Source organism: Montipora foliosa, chromosome 13, assembly GCF_036669935.1.
Source record: "Montipora foliosa isolate CH-2021 chromosome 13, ASM3666993v2, whole genome shotgun sequence".
Taxonomy (NCBI): Eukaryota; Metazoa; Cnidaria; class Anthozoa; order Scleractinia; family Acroporidae; genus Montipora; species Montipora foliosa.
This window is the reverse complement of record NC_090881.1, coordinates 35,656,630-35,675,920: the sequence shown is the minus strand read 5'-3', so window position 1 is coordinate 35,675,920 and position 19,291 is coordinate 35,656,630. Positions and strand designations below refer to the sequence as shown.

The 19,291-nt window shown below is 37.9% G+C and overlaps 2 protein-coding genes across 3 annotated transcripts in view; one reads left to right on the top strand and one right to left on the bottom strand.

Annotated features, from left to right (window-relative positions):
* Nucleotides 1-12,324, bottom strand: part of LOC137983683 (putative glycerol kinase 5) — a 33,662-nt gene extending 21,338 nt beyond the window's left edge. The window contains exons 1-9 of one of the 2 annotated variants that reach the window (XM_068830845.1): nucleotides 12,201-12,324; nucleotides 11,876-12,035; nucleotides 9,660-9,753; nucleotides 8,193-8,268; nucleotides 7,304-7,397; nucleotides 6,593-6,682; nucleotides 5,732-5,773; nucleotides 4,849-4,924; nucleotides 639-700 (exon numbers count right to left, since the gene is read on the bottom strand). In XM_068830845.1, the coding sequence (XP_068686946.1) occupies nucleotides 639-700; nucleotides 4,849-4,924; nucleotides 5,732-5,773; nucleotides 6,593-6,682; nucleotides 7,304-7,397; nucleotides 8,193-8,268; nucleotides 9,660-9,753; nucleotides 11,876-12,004 (663 nt within the window). In that variant the 5' untranslated portion in view covers nucleotides 12,005-12,035; nucleotides 12,201-12,324. Of the gene's footprint in view, nucleotides 1-638; nucleotides 701-4,848; nucleotides 4,925-5,731; nucleotides 5,774-6,592; nucleotides 6,683-7,303; nucleotides 7,398-8,192; nucleotides 8,269-9,659; nucleotides 9,754-11,875; nucleotides 12,131-12,200 lie in introns of those variants that run through there. The other variant, XM_068830844.1, reaches the window with a different exon arrangement.
* Nucleotides 12,325-12,349: 25 nt separating this feature from the next.
* Nucleotides 12,350-15,943, top strand: LOC137983684 (uncharacterized). Its single transcript, XM_068830846.1, has 2 exons — nucleotides 12,350-12,871; nucleotides 14,399-15,943. The coding sequence occupies exons 1-2, from the start codon at nucleotides 12,490-12,492 to the stop codon at nucleotides 15,163-15,165; spliced, it is 1,149 nt and encodes a 382-aa protein (XP_068686947.1). The 5' UTR covers nucleotides 12,350-12,489; the 3' UTR covers nucleotides 15,166-15,943.
* Nucleotides 15,944-19,291: the final 3,348 nt, after the last annotated feature.

Genomic DNA, 19,291 nt, shown 5'->3' with positions numbered 1-19,291 from the left:
ATAAGACAAAAATTTGCTGAAAATGTTTAACCCACAGACTACCACATTGTTCGATATTTTAAATTAGCAAACAAGACCCCTATTAACAGTATATACATAAGATGCCAACAGTTTGGGTGTCTGTCGTTAGAAGAAGGCGATGCTGTTAAAACAAGACGCCTTTTGGCGTTTACGTGGGATGCAGCTGTTTGTGTAAAGTAAAAGTCAATTTATTTACCGTGGGTAGTTCCTTCAGTTACGAAACTGGTATCAATGGAAGTCGACAGTGAATGTTCATCAGGGCCAAGCCTGACAGTCTTAACTTGGTGTTGAATTAATTGCAATTAAGATTAAATCTATTTATTTTATATTTTTACCAGCTGTTTTAATTTAGGAGGTGAGCACTCACATATTTTCCGAGAATCCTTAAGTCCCCATAAAATAATCATCTCTTCAAAATGTAGTTCTCTAAGCAGTCACCCAACTCACTGGTAACCACAGCCAACAAGACTTCACTTTTGTGACGATCAAAACCATGTGGCTAACTACCATAAGCGTCACTTCAATCAAATTACCAAACTTGGCTGAATTTTAGATGTGGTCCGCCAGTGTTATCCAAAAAAAATGAAGAAACTAAGGCAATAATGATTTGTACTTACCAAAAATGGATCAAACATTGCTGTGCTGCTAGCATTCGAGTAGTCTGTCACATGAAGCTGACCTTGAAAACAATCGCAAGAAAATTAACATGCAATCTACTAAACCAAAGAGTGGAAAAATTCAGATAGCACAAGTAAAATGGCATAATAATAATACTAATCATCATCATCATCATTATAATAATAATAATCATAATAATAATAATGATAATGACAATGATAATGATAACATTTGATACTGATAATAATCATAATCGTTATTATAACTAGACCCTCCGTGAGGGTACACTGGGTTGCCTGTGGTACGTGAACCATTCCAGACAATTTTTTCAAGTCATACCAGCAGAGGCCCTTTGGCTCACAGGTTTGCACACGTTCGTACGACGAAACAGATCTGTCCTTGCGTAATATGTAGCTCTAACAGTGCACGATATTGTTTTGGTATTGTCTATCATTGTAGTTAAGTGCCATGGTAGAAGCCTTGGGTAACTAGCCTGAGAAGACATGTGGTTACTAGCAAAGTACTGAACCCAGAAAGACTGAAGAAAATAAATGGGAAGTGAGAAACATTGGCTTCTGGGCTGACATGTTGATAAACTTCTTTTCACCACAAGTTTACACGTGCCCCCTGAGCATCTGACATATACCCCTTTGTAAAACAGAAGCATTGGACCAAAAATACTATTAACGTTAACAAATGCAAATTCAGCAAGGTACAGATTTTGTTAGCTTGCTTTATGCAAAAACAAATATTGATGCAAAAGTAAATAAATATTGATTCACAGTTTTTAGAAAGAGCAGAAGGAAGTTTCCAGGACGATCACTCGAGAATAACATATTTACAACATGAAAACAACATTAATTTTGAACCGTGAATATAGAATATAAACAGTTACGATCAGCGACAAACATTTTGGGAGATTTTTGCTACGTTCAATTTTGTTATTGTACGTTTTGGCTGCACAAGTAAATCGCAAATCGAAAGTGACATCGCCGGAATTCAGCGGGCACCGTGATTAAGTTACCGCGGCATGTTTACTTGCCAAACAGTGAAGCATCTGTGTCAAGGGATGGCAAGATACCGAGTTTTAGTAAGTTTCTTTTTCTGTCAAGTGTTATAAAGTTTGACAATAAATGAGCGAATTCAAAACAAAGATCACAATTGCCCACCATTGTTTCTGCAAAGTCAAAAATTTACTCTCCAAGACGAGGTTATTTATCACCAGGTAATAGGCCATTTTACAGTTGTAGCTAAGTTACCTGGCCTACAAATGAAAGCGAAGCTGCCGGTGACCCTGCTTTGATACAAACCTCCGTGCTTTTGCAATGTTAATACGGACTAATAAAAATTACAACAACACAATTTACATAATAAAAGCCGTGGGGGCTGTATCAATGCAAGGTCACCGGCAGCCTCGCAGCCATTCATAGGCTAGGTCGCTGAGCAAACAACTGTTAAATGGCCTATTCCATCATTTTGGAAAATTATAGAAGCTACTTTATTATTCACCGGCGTCACAATTTTTTGCTGATTTTGGGGCTCATTTTGTTGAAACTCAAGCACGCTTCCAACAGACCTGTTTATTTTCATGAAACCTTTCCTGCTTACACAGCAATACTAAAAATATCCTCCCGTATCACATTTCAACCTTAAGCTCGAAAATTCAATACACAACATGATATTATAATTCACAAAGGCAGAAAATATCACAGAATCCTTTTCCAGCGAAACATTTTATTGAAACAAACAACATAAGATGCACTAAAACGCCATTCGCGTTGCAATGACTTTCCATTGCTGGTTAACGAGAATAACAAACTCAAAAGGCAGAATGTATATTTATATTTATGTTAGCACAACAAAAAAATGCTAACCTCATTTTGACACGAAAATGCTTTACTATTGCCATAAAAACTATCCAGTTAAGCTCGCATATTATAAAACATGATGAATTCATAAAGGCCACCTTTTCCAGCGAACAATTTTTTGAAACAAACAACATATTTGCTCTTAGAGGCGAAAACCTCTTCCTATTTCATTGCGTGCATGAAGACAAGAAACTCAATCGTGTCAAATTACCATGTACATGTACTTCAGGTTCAAACCCTTTCCTGAAGAACAATTTCCTTGAATAACAAGAAAATGCTTTACTATTGCCATAAAAACTATCCAGCACACATATCATAAAACATGATGAATTCATAAAGGCCACCTTTTCCAGCGAACAATTTTTTGAAACAAACAACATATTTGCTATTAGAGGCAAAAACCCCTTCCTATTTCATTACGTGCGTGAAGGGAAAACACTCAATCGTGTCAAATATGTGCAATATTACAACAAACTAAAATTTCAGGATCAAACCGTTTCCATGAAGAACCTTTTCCTTGAATAATGAGGCACAAAATAGACGACAAGCTTTCTTTCAAATAATTCTTGGCTGTCACATTTCCAATTTTTTTTTACCTGAAGACTGTGCAGAGTTGATCACAGATCCACTTAAGGTGTTCAATTCGTTCTCTGTCTTTGTTGAACCCATAAGTTACCAGAGAATTTTCCATTTGGTTTCAGTGTTCTACATAACAGCACACTTGGTAAATATTATTTTAGAAATGCAGCTCACTTTGATTTCTGCTCGACAGGCGATAGATTGTTTTCGAAGTCCATTACTAGTCGCTTTTGAGATTCCAGGTGTTGGTTTTCACCGCCTGCCTAGTTTATCCAACTGACTTTCCATTATTGAGCTCCATAAGGGTATATATATTTTGTTTAAGGATCCACTAAAACGCCATTCGCGTTACATGACTTTCGACGACATTGCAGGCTACAATAGGTTAATGATTCTACTGTGTCCACCAGAGAAATCTACGCAGTTCCACTACCCTCTCGATCCTAAGAAAATACGCTCAGAAGGCTCTATGCACAAAGACACCACTTACCAGGGGAGTGACAGGCAAGACTTTTACCGACACGGAAAAAAAAACCTAAAAAAAAGAAAAGGGAAATCTACCCATTTCCCGACTGAGATTGCCATACGGCAATCCAGTAATTATTTAAATTTATAAGAACAAAAGATGTACTGATGTGAAGAATATTTTCAAAAAGGTGATAACATTCATTTAATAAGTCACATCTTTGGAGAGAAATTTGAAAATGATTTTACATGTAAGAGATGTAAAGAAGAAAGAGAGAAAATGATCCAACAAGATTCGAACCCAGGACTTCTGCACTGCCGGTGCAATGTTCTACCAACTGAGCTATGAAGCCTCTCAGTTTGAAGCAGGTCAATTTGTTGGGCTCATCTGTTCCTGTGAGAGGACCGATGAATAAAGGAAATGTATTATAATATTTGAAGTACAGATTATACAGGAAAGATAGAAGTAATCCTCGCACCTCATTCCTTTCAGAGGCACATGACATTGAAGTGTCTTTAGAACTTGTGACTCTTTTCCTTGGAACAAATCTAGGGATTTTACGACACCAAATTTATGCCCAAATATGGACAAAAACAAGATCGAGGAGAAGGAAGTGCAGCCCCGTGGTTAGGGTGCCTGCCTTGAGATCCAAGTATCCTGGGTTCGGGACACATTCTGACCACTGGCTGAATTTGTTCCTGGTTCAACTTCTCAGCTGCACTTGTAAATAGCCAACTGCCTTCCCTCTGGCCAGTTGGGATTCTTAACAGTTGTTGTTAATGAATGTTCTGTTCTGTTGTGACTGTGTTTCATTGGCTCTGAAAAGCCCCTATGGTGGTCAATTAAGTGTGTATTGTATCAAAGCTGTACGAGCGACTTTACATCCAAATAAGGGAAGTTTTAAACTCAAAAAACGCTTCAAGGTCATGACCTTCTGTCCCTTTATAGACACCAGAAAAATTCATTACCAAGTGGCTTCAAACGGCACCCTTTGAACCCACCTGAAATTTTCAAGTGTCAATAACCTGCACTTCAAGAGTTAGTTTCTTCGTTAAATGTAATATCATACCCGGTCACGACAAAAGGCAGACTACAGACTGTGCAGACCATTCAGACCAGGGGTAAAATATTGTGTTACCCTCACTATTATTGAGAGCTAACCGTAAACAGGCTAACCTGAATGTTATTTAGGTCTAATAACCAGGTAACCAGATTGATATTCAGGCTAACCAAATTTTCATTTTACAGACGATCTACACAGTCTGCAGTCTGCATTTTTCAGTGTCCCTATGATACCTTTTGTTAAATTCCAAATGAGCCATGAGTCAATAGTTCCAAAAGCAAGCACTCCCAGCTCAGCTTTCTTGGCAAGCTAAAGGATATGATAGAATCATGAGAGATATACCCATCATAACGGTAACTAGATTTGATCTGCAAATTATGTATCAGTAATCTTGTACAAGAACAAAGGAAGAAACAAAAAGACAAAGCTCTTACTACACATCAACAGGGACTTCTCGCCCTATACCCTTTGCAAATACATGTAGAGTGCACAGGTTCTTTAACATACCAACGAATTTATGAACTTAAGGATTGGGAAACAAGGCCGACGGTTTAAATTTGAGGCCACTGCCAAGACAAATTGAAGTCCAACCAGAAGTAACTACAAAGCAGCAGCTTCTTCTCAGTTATTCTTTTTAAGACCCTGAGTGTTGATCTGGCCGGTGTTCGAGCCTGCGACTTTCCGCGCAGTATTCTGATCCTCAATCAAGCCCATTACAAAGGAAGCACTTTCTCCTCCATTATTTTGAGATAGTCTGCTGAGTGTTGGTTTGCACAGAGTTCATTTCCATCATCTCCCACATTGTAGTCCAATGCTTAACCAACTAAGCAAAATAGTTGACCGTTAACTTAATTAATAATCTCTCACAATTTGTAGATTCAGCAAATGAATGAAGGGGGTAGTTTCTAAAGAAACTGTGGTGCTATGTCGGTGGGGAAGTAGTACACAAAAATTTGGTTTTATCAATGGAGTTGATAATGTAAATTGGCCATCGTACAGAAATTGTAAAAGCTAACCTCTGTACCGTGGCCAATTTACATTATCAACTCCGTTCATAAAACCAAATTTTTGTAGATTCAGCAGTCTGTTGTTTGTTGTTTAATATATATAACTTACCTCAGGGTGATTTTTAAGCAACCAGTGTAGTCTTATAGAAGCCTCAAACAAATAACATGCATGAAACATAAGTTACCAACAAAAACAGTTGATTATACTATTTGGGCTGGGGTGTACGATTACGATTATCCAATTGATCAAACTGCAGAATTTCTCAGTAAAAATGGAAACCTTCTAGATACATAGAATTACCCGTACTAATAACTTTCAATTGATCTCAATTTTGCATCTTGTTATATAAGTATGAAACTACATGAATACTATTTTACAGTAGCATATTGCAACTTAATACAGCGTCATTTCCATCTTAAATGACAAACGTTTACAGAATCTCGCAGAATAGTCGGTGCATGCAGACTTGTATTGGACCATCCCAAGGATGCCTGCTGTACCAAGTTGCATAGCAGTATTATTATAATTATAGTAATAAATGCATGTATTTGAAGTGCGGGCTATATGAGATGAAAGGTAGAAGCTATCCTGAGCTCCCACTTAATTGGGCAGTTTAAGCAATTTTTGTCTCCTGTGGACATCTGAAAAATTCAGGTAGCTACAATGAGATTCAGCCCTGTGACCTCTGCGATGTTTCTGCAATGCTCTACCAACTGGGCTCAGGTGAACATTCCTGTCAAAGGACTTCATGAAATACCACTACGTGTATGTACATGTATTTGAACTGCAGGTTATAGACGATGTGTCATGGACTTGATGAAATTCTCATCAAGTCCATGAGCCCGACAAATTAGCTTCATGACTTAGTTGGTTTAAAAGCATTGCACCGGCATTGCAGACTGAGATTATGGGTTTGAAACCTGTTGAAACTATTAGTTACAACATTATTGTCAATTTAGATTAACTTACTTGCTGTGTTGTAAAATTGACTACACTGCCAGCAAGGTACTTCTTTTGTCTTAAAAGCACGTGAAGGAATTTTGAACCAGCATTGAGACTCTAAAGAAGAAAAAAGGAACTAAACTATAAAGTACAGATAAGTTTGTATTTGACATTTACCTATATGCCCCTCCTAATCTTGTCCTTACAGTGTTCCAGATAAGAGTTGGGTCTCGGGTCAATAACCTGACAAAGAGGGCTTCATGACCCGACAGATGAAATGTAAATATTCAGTTAAATATTACAACAAAATGTCTGGGTGACCCGTCAAATGGTATAAATGACCCCCCAATTGAAAAAATTAACTGGAACCCTGTCCTTATATTGATGTTTAAGGTACTCATATATAATTTGCTAATAGTTATAAGTTAGCGCACTCTGATTAGCTATTCAAACTCTTCCATACAAACTGTCTAATTTTTTACCCTTTGCCTTTTTGTCGGCTGTGCCCAGGGAAACTTCAAACTTGGTCAGGCAGAAGGTCATTTCATATGCACTATTAAACATATTCAGTGATTACTATTATTATAATAATTATTGTAATTTATGATTATAATTATAATTATAATTATTATTAAAACAACTCTTTTGTGCTTCATTATTATTGTTATAATTATAATTATTATCATTATTATTATAAGGTGAGAAAAATGAGTCAATGTGAAATTTATAAATCTGAACCTTTAGTGTAAGTGATCTGTTCCAACTCGTAACATCATCATGTGATCTCATGTCTTGCCAGCTGATAAAGTTATGATAAGGGCGACCTGTCTGTCTTTAAATAAACAAAACAGGTATTATTGCTATCATTTCCATCAACAGTGTTATCATAATGATTGTATTTGATGATGTCAACTGCAATTGAGCCGCATGGGAAAAGCATTTCCAACAGTCTGCATTACACGAAGTCGAGAATATAATGAAACTAAAACTATTACAAAAACAGTTACAAAAGTGATAACCAGGGGGAAACTTCAAATTATTGTACAACGTCAGTTTATTAATAGGAAAAGCAAGTATTGTACTTCTCAACTCCGTCAATTACTTTTATTAGCAATAATCACTTCTTGGAGGGGGGACCAGTCATCTTTTAAACTCTGTAATAAGTTGCATCAATACTAAAACTACATTTTATTTTATTTAATAGTAATACTTATATACTTACTAGGTAATTGCATGATTTAATTCGAGTGCAATTTGGAATAAACAAGCATATAGTCAAGTAAATTTTTTTCAAAGATGCACAAAATTGCATGAACCTGTAGGGCAAGTGTAGTTTGAAGTTTTTACCACCATCAAATTCACTATCGAATGGGTCATCATTGTCATCAACAGTGTCACTTCCACCTAACCACTACCAACATAATTATCACCTTGATTCATAACAAAACCAACCCGTGCAACCTTCATAATCAACACTGAAACCACCACCAATAAAAGATGACATGTCTAAAATATTTATTCAGAAATATCCATGGTTGGTTATCTACCTTATCCCAGATTGCATTACATGTAGCTTTAACTTGTCCCTGAGAAGAAATTATTAAGGATGTACCAAACATAAACGTACCTATCCCATGTCAAAATTGTACCCCTCATGGTAGATATCCCCAGAGCTGCAATGTCTCCAGCTTTAAGATTGGATGCTTTACAATAATGAAATTAAAAGAACACAACCCGTCGTGAGTCAGATATCATAAGGTCTACAAGATGGTCGGTGCAAGCAGACTGTGTTTTCCAGTCTCTCTGATAAAGTTAAATCCTATTGGGCAGAGTCAATACCTGGCCTGTAGGATTGCAGGGGGCAATTGGACGGCATAGTGTTGAGACCACTTGTCTATATAGCTATTATAATTAAATGTTCAAATTTTGTTTTCCAATTTTTACAATTTATGCCCTCAAAATTAACAAAAAAATCCAGTCACAATTTTGCGACAAGATATGAAAATTATTTTAGTCACAATTTCGCAAATTTTAGTCCCAAAATCGTAGAGCTGCATTGTGTTGTCAGGAGTTTAGCAAAACAAAACATAAGCTTGCCCGCAATACTTGTGTGTAAAGAAACCGCTGAAAATGGTGAATGATCGAAGGAATGGAGTTGTTCACGTAATATGCAGCTAAATTACGCTACAATAATGCTATCTTTGGATTGAAAGAAACTTCACGGCGAGAAACAAAATAATTTTGTAATTTTTATACTAATTTTAGCAGCAAAGTGGCAACTGCTAACCCTTTTGTTTCAAAAGACCAAAGGTGAAAACAAAAGGCCTCATGGGTATAATGTTCTATTATATATATTTTACACTACAATTTTTCCTTTTTGTTTAATGTTTTTTTGTAATGTATTTTAAGGTGGTCTAGCTTGTATGGTTTGTCAGTTCCTTTCTAGTCTTCCTCTTTGTACCAATTTTTCTGTCTTTACTTGTTAATGGGGTTTTTCAGTGAGTGATTAAAACCCATTGACTCCCAGGGGTTCCCCATTGACGAGTAAAATTGTCTGGTGTTAGACAGAGTAAAATACTCTGGCGTTAGAATGAGTAAAATACTAAGTCTGGCCTGTTTCGGCCAGTTTGGATGTCAAAGGGTTAATGGTATCGTGGTTTTGTAATTTTCCTTTACTGGTATTTTCTATTCTTATTTTTAATAGACCTTTTTGCAGATACGGCAGCCATTTTGATTTCTATTGTTTCGAAAGACATTATGGGATGCTCAGGGGGCAAATTAATGTGTATTTGCCCCCTGGGCATCCCATAATAGCTATTCTAAACAATAGAAATCAAAATGGCCGCCGTATCTGCAAAAAGGTCTATTATTGATATATGTTGGTTTCTTTCATTATCTGGTGCAAAGAAAACAAGATAAAATTAAATCAAATTAAAATTAAAATTAAAAATTGAAAACAAGTCACAAATTTGCCACTTCTCCAGATATTTTAGTCGCAAAGGGAAAAAATTCAGTCCCAAATGGAACTGTACTGGTCGCAATTTTGAGCCCTGCTGACAATTCAGCAACACACTAAGATTATTACAGTACTTACCTTCCATGACTTCGGTGATAATGTCAACAAATTGATCCCATAAAACATGTGGATCTAACTCTACCCATCCTGGATGAGGATGAAGAAGTTGGACCTGGGAATTAAATTAAGAAAAATAATGTGGAATTATGCAACAGATATACAAATTATTTATTAAAGGTAGCTTGCCTGTATACTTAACAATATGGGTAATTGTGAAGAACAGTTCACGTCCACCGACTGTCGGTCGACGTCGGCCAACTGTTGGCTGACTGTGGACTGACTGTGGGCCCACAGTCTGCAAACTGTTGGCCGACAGTCGTCTGACTATCGGCCAACAAACAGCCGACAGTTTTGGTCACAATAATTATTGTTGGTGGACAGTCGACCGTTTGTCGACCGACTGTTATAACCAGTCTCACATCCACCAAATTAAGCACAAAAGGAATAATAAATAAATTATTGTCTTATTATTTAAAATTTTCACGTAATTCTGAAGGCTTGGACACTTAAGAATTAAAGCCAAAATAGTTTACAGCTTGGCAACAATTGATGCAATCAGTTTCCATATTAGGTCATAATTGGTATATGAACTGATATCCGAGATTGATTCAACCAATCAGAAAGCTAGAATCGAAATACCCACAAGGTCGGACATTCAATAAGTAATTATGTAATGGGTGATGCATGGCTTGGCAGAAAAAGGCATGCAAACTATTAGGCAAATGGCAAAATGAGTTGCTAGTTGCTCTAGCTAATGCTTTTGTTAAAATTCAATCAAGCAGGAACTGGCCATCAACAGTCACAGCATGCGCAAAACAGAAACCTACAACAATATATGTAATTCAATAGCAATAAAGGTGACTACGAATCATTCTTAAGGACGGTGCCAGAAATAATTCAAAGGTATTTTTGCGCAGCTTACTGACTGCATGCGGGAAGAGCAGATCTTAACAAGTGTCATAGAAATCCAAAATGAAAATTGGGGGTAACCACGCATTTTTGGAAGATAATTAATCAACAATATTTGTAAAAAGCTTTAATTAAAATACAAAGCAATGTATGGCATTCTTTTCCAAATTCAAGCTTAATTATCTCTGAAAAATGCGTGGTTACCCCCAATTTTCTTTTTGGATATCATTAGAGCACTTGCTAAGTTCTGCTTTCTCTGCATACATGTAGTTTTGAACCGCGCAAAAATATCCCTCAGTATTAATAAGCACCGCTGATAGGAAATCCGAGTATCTGAAGATGCGCAGAATGTATGCACAATAACAATAGTAGGCACAGATCCTTAAAAAACAGGAAAGACATTAATATTTAGCTTGACTTATAAATATTATGGACAGATGGTGGGCTATTTGCACTATACAAATTATTACCAGGCTCCAAAGTTATGCCTTTATTTGGACTCTATATTATTAACATTTATACAGGTAATTGATGAATAACTTATAATTATGATGATACAAAATATCCATAAGCTGATTAAAGAAAAGAGGAACAAATTTCTGTAATCTTTTTGTATTAATGTCAGCCTTAAAAGTTGTTGCCAAACAGCAGGTATTTTTTGCAGGTTTCAGGTTGAAATTTAATTACAACTCGATAGACTTACCGTGACTGTTACATGAATAGCTAACCTTAGGCCTAAAAACTTTTCTTTAGGCCTTATTAGGCCTAATTAGGCCTCAGGTTAGCTATTCATGTAACAGTCACGGTAAGTCTATCGAGTCATAAATAAATTTCAACCTGCAATCTGCAAAAGATACCTGCCAGTTGCCATTTAATTAAAACCCCGAATTCGGTCATCACGCTTGAGTCATTAAGAAGCAAATATATTGCAAATGTTCACTTAATTGAATAAACATTTCATCGGAGCAAAGTTCTTGTTATGTACAAAGCAATGATCCACTTTCCTGCATAACGCCTTTACTAAAAGGTTTGGGAGTTTACTCAGAGCATATATTCTGGGAAAAAGACCGATAGCACAAATGAGCTTTGGGAATTAATTCCCAGCCAAGCACGGAGCTAAAAAGAATACTTTTTCACACAGCCATGGTCACATTCCAAAATCCCACAGTTCACATGCACACGGACATGAACAAATCTCCGATGCCTTACAAAATTTGGTCTTAAGGAAGCCCTTTCTATTTACCGTTTCTAAGCCGAATGACACTGAAGATTTACGCCCATTTATTTAAAGAAAAGATGACGAGAAACAAGGCTTCATGACTCACCTTCCTAGCTGTGTGGTACAAGGATATTCCCGACTCGTCGAAATGATGACAAGAAATCGTAGTAGTCCCTATGTCCACTGCAAGAATATTCCTAGGCGAGCGTTGTTTGTCTTCTGTAACTCTTGCCATCTTAAAATATCAACTCCCTAGAGGGTCATTGCTTGAAAAAATGAAACACTGAATTTGAACTCTTTCGCAAAGAGATCTTTTGACCACTTTCTTTTTCGAAATTTGGAAATGAGCGAGATCAGTTACAGACCACCCGTGTCCCTCCCCTAGTAAGAAGGCCCAACTTTGGTAATTACATCAAAACTCTTCACCTTACCTGTGGAAAATATTTATTTGTTCATGAATTCAACGATAATGCAACAAATAAGTGCAAAATTCGCGATCACCTGACATAGACATTGAACTGACTCGAACTGGCTTTGATCTTTTGTTTACACACTCTCTGCAAGGGTACCCTACTGAGTTCATTCGTCTCATGAAAACGAGGTGAAAGTACAAATATTATCGCGCCATTTTAAATTATAAAATTGTAAACAAAAAGGTAAATTCGATTTCAGGTTTTATAGTTTCACGTTATTTATGAATTGTTGGCGTTTACATTTGAAATGTCCAATCGAGCTGAAGGCTGTGGACAATGGCTTTCCGCGAGGGATCAGAGAACAACGAAATCAAAACGAAGTAAAAAGGCGCAGAAACCTCAACACAAAGCTCTCGTGAAATATGGCCAACGTCGTCCTTGCGGTCTCAATATTCAAGTTTCAAGTTCTCCGCTCTCTCCAAGAACTAGGAGAAAGTTGAAAACTGCAAAGCAAAGTAAAATAAATAGTTATTTCACCACACAGCCCCGTGCGGTTGTTTCGAAACGCGACCAATTGCAAAATGAAGGACTTGTCTCAGAAATATCCAATTTGGAGACACGATTCGAGGAGAAACAGACGAAAATTCCAGTCAAACGCCATCGAGACAACGATGATCGGTTGTTAAAGGGTAAGCTTCATCGATTTCTTATCTTTATGTGAATGGATACTTAATCTTTGTGTCCTAATAATATTAGATAATCCTCAGAACTCAATTACCCTCCCCTCCCCAAATTTATTTAAAATACCAGACTTCCTTCCTCTGCTAGTTTTCCTCTCGAACGAGGTAATTCTTGGTTTTCACATGACGTCACGACCGCCATGTTGGTGCCCAAAACAAAGAAAAGGCGGCCATGTTGGTGCCCCGACCAAATCCTCGGGGAATTTAACTCTATTATTATGCAAACGCTTCCTTTTGTTTTCGTTGAAAAACATGGCTGTTGATCACGTGAGTGAAAACCAGCAATAGCTTGTTTGCTTTACGTCGTAGTCTTAAGTTATAGAGGGACCTCACAGTAATAAGCCCCTGTCTTTCAAAATCAGCTCTCAGCTCCACCCAAAGTTTGTTCATTTTCGTTCCGTACAAATGCATTTCTCGCTATGCAACTGCTGATGTTAAAGGTGTAATGCACACGGCATGACTATTCCGGCGGTGGGGGTAGGGGGTCAAGGGTAACTTAGCTGAAACAACCCGAGCCTTTGCAAAAATGCTAACCTTAGGCTTAGTCATTATCTAAAGCATTGTGTTTAGGTTAAGGTTAGCATTTTTGTAAGGCTTTGGGTTGTTTCAGCTATAGTACCCTTCACCCCGTATCCCTTAACCCTCCGCCCCCGGCATAGTCATGCCGTAATGCACCTTTGAGACCTAACACCAGCTTAGTTCCCCGGGAGTTATTGCGACTCAATGGGTAGAGCATCAACTGCTGTTATGCAGGTGGTAGGTTTGAATCCTGCCTATGTACTATCCTGGTTGAAATTATTGTCGTATTTTGGAAGAATTGCTTATTTTCCAAGCACTCATTACCACAACCCCTGCAGCAATGAATTTTGAAAGTCGAACTGTATAGTAGTTGCCACCACTGAAAACGTAAGTCGGAGATACCGGTACTTGGTAATTTCTTGTGCAATTTTTGCTGGTAATAATCGAAATGTTTATTATGAGTGAATGCGCCCATCAACCTCACACAATAGTATGCCAATTTTTGATTGCCAATATTGTGCTTATTATGGAAAAATTATTACAGTGGCACCATAGTCAAAAGGTAGGTTTATAACACAAAACCAAAACAAACTCTTGTATTAATGTTCACAGTTTTGATAGCTGTCGGCAGCCCTCATTGTAAGTTTTAACAATAATTGACAGTTATCACAAGTGTCAACTTTGACTCAAAAGATAATATAGGGTGTGTTACGAGGCTATGTATTCTCGATTCGGGTAGCCTGATGATTTCTTAAAACTTGAAATAATTGGGGATAACAGGCTGTATACTGGTAGTTCAACAAATTCTTTTAACTTTTATGGGTAAGTTTGTGTATAGTGAGGTTCCTCTACATACCACTAGGCCATTTTTAATTACAGTTGTTTGCTCAGTGACCTAGCCTATGAATAGCCTTGTATTGATACAGATCACACTGCTTTTATCATCATGATATTCAGATACAGAGGTTGCTCATCAACCAAATTGCAGACAGGAAAAAGAGGGAACTGATCAGTCAGATTGTAACATAAGTGGAATCTCACTCTTGAATGACTCCTCGGAAGAATCGGATGTACTTACAGATGGTAACATGCAAAATGAATTTGAAGATGGTTACAGTGAACTGCAAGATAGCCACACTTTCTACCCTCCTCGTAAAAGAATCCGCATTTCAGAACAAGGAGAAAAGAGGACAGAAAACAACCAGTCCTTGTCTATGGAAAGTGAATTGAGCGAGTCCTTTCATTTTACTCAGTGGAGAAAATATCAAATAGCAAAGTGCAGAGAAATTCAACGCAAAAGTACCTTTGGGGAAAATCCTGGTACAGATCAAAGCTGCCAGAACAGTTATGAGGGAAATTCATGTAAAGTGAACTGCAAAGGTGAAGAAACACAATTTTCAGAGACACCACCATTTCAATTTACTCAATGGGCAAAACAGCAAGTTGAAATATGCCATAAAATTCAGAATTCAAAGCACCTATGTGACATTCCTGTAGTGGAACTACATGATTCTTACAAATTAAACTCACTTTCAGAGGGTAGTTTGGGAGAGAAAAATTTAATCGGTGATAGCTCTGATTTTCCTGGCCTTTTTTCAAATTGGAATAAGATCTGCTTGAGAACATCTCCAAGCCCTTATATGAAATTTAATGAGGAAAATGAAAGCTCTGATAGTGATAGTGATCAGTCAGCCCAAAGCAAAAAAGTAAGAATTTCTAAATAAATAAAATATAATTATTTTATTATTGTATGGTTTTTCATTTTGTAAGTAATAATTTAATTATTGTGATAACAATGAGACGCTTGAGCAAAGAATAATAATTATTTTTATTTACAAATTGTGTTTTGAAAGTACCATGATATCATCGCAACTTGAGGCTCTGTGGCAACATAATAATAGGAGAAATTTGGGAGAGTTTTGGGTACTTTCGAGGAAAAGTGGACCAGGACTCCTGAATTTACCGGTAATACAAAGGAATGGGTACTGTGAATGAAATTTCATGTAGGCTAGAAAATAAAGTCATTGTTAATATTGGTAAGCGTGTTAAAAGCATTCATATTGGGGATCCTCTCTCAGCAAATCAATATGTTTATCTTGTGGCTTGTTCCAAATCCAGTTGGAAGTGCTAAACTAAAACCGAAGAGACCCTGGGGATTTTCAGACAAATAAAGTCCTTGTTTATATTGGTCAGCAGGTTAGAAAAAAAACCTTCTAGTAGGGCGCTTCTATCAGCAATGCAACAGTTCCATCTTCCATCAGTCTGTTCCAAATCCATTTGGAACAATTTTTTTAGTCAGAGTTCCAGAGTGATCATGGGTGTTTTCAAGCCCTTTCAACCTCCACTAAAGAACTCCTCTGCAAGTAGTGGTGTTGAAAATAAATTATATCTAAGAAATCACTTCTTGTTGCCAATCTTCTGATGGATCATCTCTCTGAAGTCTGAAAGGATCTTATTTTCTCTCTTTGATCTTTCCTCGTAATTGAACATGGCAACCGCTCGTCTGAAAGTAACAAACAAATGAATGTAAAAATGGAAACTTAATCACAACGCTATGCTACGTCGACTTGAATACTCATTTGGTATACAGGGAAAAGCCCTCTCCTGGTTTGCATCTTATTTGTCTGGAAGAACTCAGCGGATAATGATCAACGAGTCACTATCTAAGCCTTTTAAATTAGAATGCGGCGTACCTCAAGGTTCCTGCCTTGGTCCGCTCTTGTTCACGTTGTACACGAGTGAGCTTTTTGAGATAATTAAACATCATCTGCCCATGAATCACTGTTACGCTGATGATTCACAAGTTTACATCTCATTTAGTCCAAACGACAGAGCTGAACAACTTGCTGTGGTGAGGAATATGGAAGACTGCATTACAGACATTCGTTCTTGGATGTTGGATAATGATCTTAAGTTTGATGACAACAAGACTGAATTCTTCATCATTGGTTCATCACAACAGCTGAGAAAGCTATAGATAATATCAGTATACAGGTGGGACAGAGACAATTAAGTCGACAGGTCGGCAAAGAGATAATTTTGTTTTCTCGCTCTTTCTAAGAATTTGACCTTTGATTGGACCTTTGAGTGATTCGTATACACGCAAGAGTCGGAGAGAAGGGAGCTTGCATTTTGGTGAAAACAGAAAAACTAGAACTGAGTGAAGAATAGGCGTGGGGTGCATATTGTTAAAAAAAGAGAACAGTACATTTAGTCAAAACTATTTCATTAGTTGCTTAAACTTTCAAAATGACTCACTACTGATTTGTTCGAAAATTCTTTTTGTCACTCTGATTAGATCTTTCATTATTGAAGCCTTGGCAACTAGTTTTGTTTTTAGCTCGCAGAGTGAGGTTCGTGCGGGTCATTGAATATCTGATAGCCCGCGAGCACGCTCTCTCTCTTCTACCCCCAATCCCAGTCCCACGGAGGGCCTGCTCGCAGGCTAAATATCTGATTGCGTGTTCAAGCCATGCCTTATTTAGAAATTGAAACGTTCAATTGGCTGTCAATCTTGGCCTTATAAGGACGCCAACTCCACTGCTTCCGCCACACCCAGCCCAGAAGCAAACCACAACGATCAAACACGAAATCAAAATGAATTTCAAAGACTTGGTTTATCCCGAAACTCTTAGCATCCTCAGTTATTTAGCAGCTTACTTTTGGTTTTTAGTTGATGGGATAGTGAGTGCGATATTTTTCGATATGGAGATCAACGAATCAAGATCCGACGTCGGCTGCGATGTGAAAACCACCAGCGAGAAGGACTTCATCAAAGGAAAGTGCTTCGACCAGTACCAAAAGCAATTCAACAAACTCGGCATTCCTCTCTACCCCTTCGTCATTGTTAATTTCGTCTTGATTTTCTTGGTGTCCCCTGTTTACTGCTTGTGCATCAAGTCTACAGTTAATAGACTCAAGGGCGCTCTCAGAGATGCGGAACCGAGGTTGAGCAATCCAAGACGAATTCGAAGGCGCTGCCTTTTCTTCGCATATTTATCTCAACTGGCCGCAAAATTTGCTCTAGGGATCATTTTCATTGTCTTCCTGAAGACCGGCTTGCTCTATCCCGGGCACTTTCCCGCAGATTTTACCTGTCCTGTTGAGAGAGGCAATGATTTGGGGGAGCTATTTACGAACCAGACACAATCAACAGTTTATATTTACGAATGTATCAATAAGAGAGCAAGGAAAAAGAATTCCTGGACCAATGCTGTGGCAGTGATTAACGGCATTTTCGCATTTTTTGCTTTCGTGGAGATTCTCTGGATCTTATCACGAGCTATAAAGAAAGGAAGAACCTTTATGGACAATCGACAGTTTTATGCTGATCATTTGAGATCGAACTCGGATCAACAACAGGAAACACCTCCAGGAGAAAGACTGCTCGTCAGTATCCAAAATGTTCCTTCAACAGTTAATACGGGCGAAGCGGAAGAAGAAATGCTTTTGAAACACTCAGAACTCCCACGAGAGGAACTTGAACTGACAGAAGCCATTAAAACAATGAAGGATGATTGCTTAAATTTCACAGAGCGACTGACTGATCTGAAACAACCTTTCACACATAACCCAGGCGAAGGCCCGAAACCCAATAATCTTAATATTGATCAAATCTATGTCAATGTGGCAATGCATGAAGGCAGAGCTGACCATATCTTTGCGAAAGACAGAAGCGAGCAAGTTAGACAATACTCACCCGATTCCAAGAACTGTTTCTATGCCAAGCCAGAGGATGTTATTGACAAAGATCACAAGAACGTCCTTGTTGTTGGACGTCCTGGCATAGGAAAGACGTTGCTTAGCACAATGATTGCTCGAATGTGGGCATCTGGTGAAGCGTTCAGTGGAGATCAGGATGACAAAACAAACATTGTTGTTGTGTTCCTCATGAAATTCAGGCGCTTTACAAGCAATCTAGTGCTTAGTCTCTATGAACTGTTGGCTAACGCTGAAACAGTTGACAAATTACATGAAACCGTGTGGAAATTTGTAATTAAAAACCCAAGCCAGGTACTTTTTATTTTTGACGGAGTCGATGAATATTCTGCGAAAGAGGATATCGCTAGAAAAGACCACAAACGTTACAACAATGGCTTGGAGGAGAAGATGCCCGTCTCTGCTTTATTTAACAAACTAGCCAGTGGAGAACTTCTTCGTGGTCTAAACATAATCACAACAACAAGACCAACGGCAGTGCCCTGTATTGCAGATGTGAACTTTGATAGAACCGTGGAAATTCTCGGATTTACGTCGGAAAAGATTGAAGACTACGTCGAAAAGTTTACACAAGGTATTCGCAACGCAAAGGACAAAATTTGGGGACACATTAAGTCGAACATGAACCTGCTCTCATTCTGCTACATCCCAGTGAACTGTTTTCTCATTTGTTCTTGTCTTTGGGAAATTATCAGCCCCACTGATACAGCACACATCCAACTCCCTACAAGAATGACTGAGATTTACACGATGGTTGTAAAGATTCTCTTCTTTAAGCACAACCGGCAAAGCAGTGCTCAAGGTAACCTGAGTCTCACAGAGTACATGTACTTGCCGTTTAACGAGCTCCCAGACAACGAGATTTTCAAGAGACTGGGAGAAATTGCTTTTGAGGGAATAAAACAAGGAAGATTGCTCTTTGAGTCAAGCGAAGTCAGTGGACTGGAAGATTGTGGACTTCTTCACAGACTGCCAGACGCCAAATCCTCGCGTTTGAGTGAGGCGCCGAAAGCCCAATACTGCTTTACACATTTAACGTTGCAAGAATTCTTCGCTGCAAAAAATGTTGTGGAGTCCTTGAGTAAAAGAAAACTAAAAAGGTTTGTGTCAAAACACATCAATGATGGTGCT